Source organism: Myotis davidii, unplaced genomic scaffold, assembly GCF_000327345.1.
Source record: "Myotis davidii unplaced genomic scaffold, ASM32734v1 scaffold496, whole genome shotgun sequence".
Taxonomy (NCBI): Eukaryota; Metazoa; Chordata; class Mammalia; order Chiroptera; family Vespertilionidae; genus Myotis; species Myotis davidii.
The window spans coordinates 5,843,827-5,844,670 of NW_006289398.1; the positions used below are offsets into that span (position 1 = coordinate 5,843,827).

The window sequence follows — 844 nt, forward strand, 5'->3', positions numbered from 1 at the left end:
GGGATAATAATAATAATAATAATAATAATAATAATAATAATAATAATGATGATGATAATGATAAAATAAAACCATTCTACTCCAGCAGACGGAAGCCAGTGAAACTATTGGTGAACACTGCTTGTTTAAAGGTCGGGGAGAATTTATATCCAAAAGCAGAAGCTTCCCCCTTTCCCCTGCACATTCTAGGGACCAACAGAACATGCCTGTGGTTCTGCAGTGAGCCTGCCCCCTACAGGAGGGGGGACGCCTGTGTCAGTACGTCATGCCCCTTAGTCGGGGGTGGTCCCTGATTCTGAAGGACCCCCCGTGACCGTTTCAGATCCCCTTCGCCAAGGACTGTGGGAACAAGGACAAGTGCATCTCGGACGTCGCCCTGGACGTGTCCACGCTGGAGAAGGACCTGCTGATTGTCCGGTCCCACAACGACAAGTTCAACATCAGCATCACCGTCAGAAACAAAGGGGACAGCGCCTACAACACCAGGACCATGGTGCACTACTCCCCAAACCTGGTTTTCTCGGGGATCGAGGTAACTTTCCGGTTCTTGTTCATTGATTCTCAGAGCAGTGATTTATTGAACCCCCTTTTCATACCACTGAACTGATTTTGTTCTTATCCTCGCCCGAGGGCATGTTTATTGATTTGAGAGCGAGAGCGAGAGAGAGAGAGAGAGAGAGCAGCGATGTGAGAGAGAAACATTGATCAGTTGCCTCCTGTAGGTGCCCTGACCAGGATCACACCTGCAGCCTTTTGGTGTATAAGACGACACTCCAACCAACTGAGCCACCTGGCCAGGGCTGAGAAATTTTTTATATTTAACTTCTGACTGCTTTTAAATCTT

At 47.7% G+C, this 844-nt stretch overlaps 1 protein-coding gene across 1 annotated transcript in view; it reads left to right on the forward strand.

Annotated features, from left to right (window-relative positions):
- Positions 1 to 844, forward strand: part of ITGA1 (integrin subunit alpha 1) — a 100,413-nt gene that overhangs the window by 79,032 nt on the left and 20,537 nt on the right. The window contains exon 20 of the mRNA XM_015562608.1: positions 323 to 532. Within this exon, the coding sequence (XP_015418094.1) occupies positions 323 to 532 (210 nt within the window). The remainder of the gene's footprint in view (positions 1 to 322; positions 533 to 844) is intronic.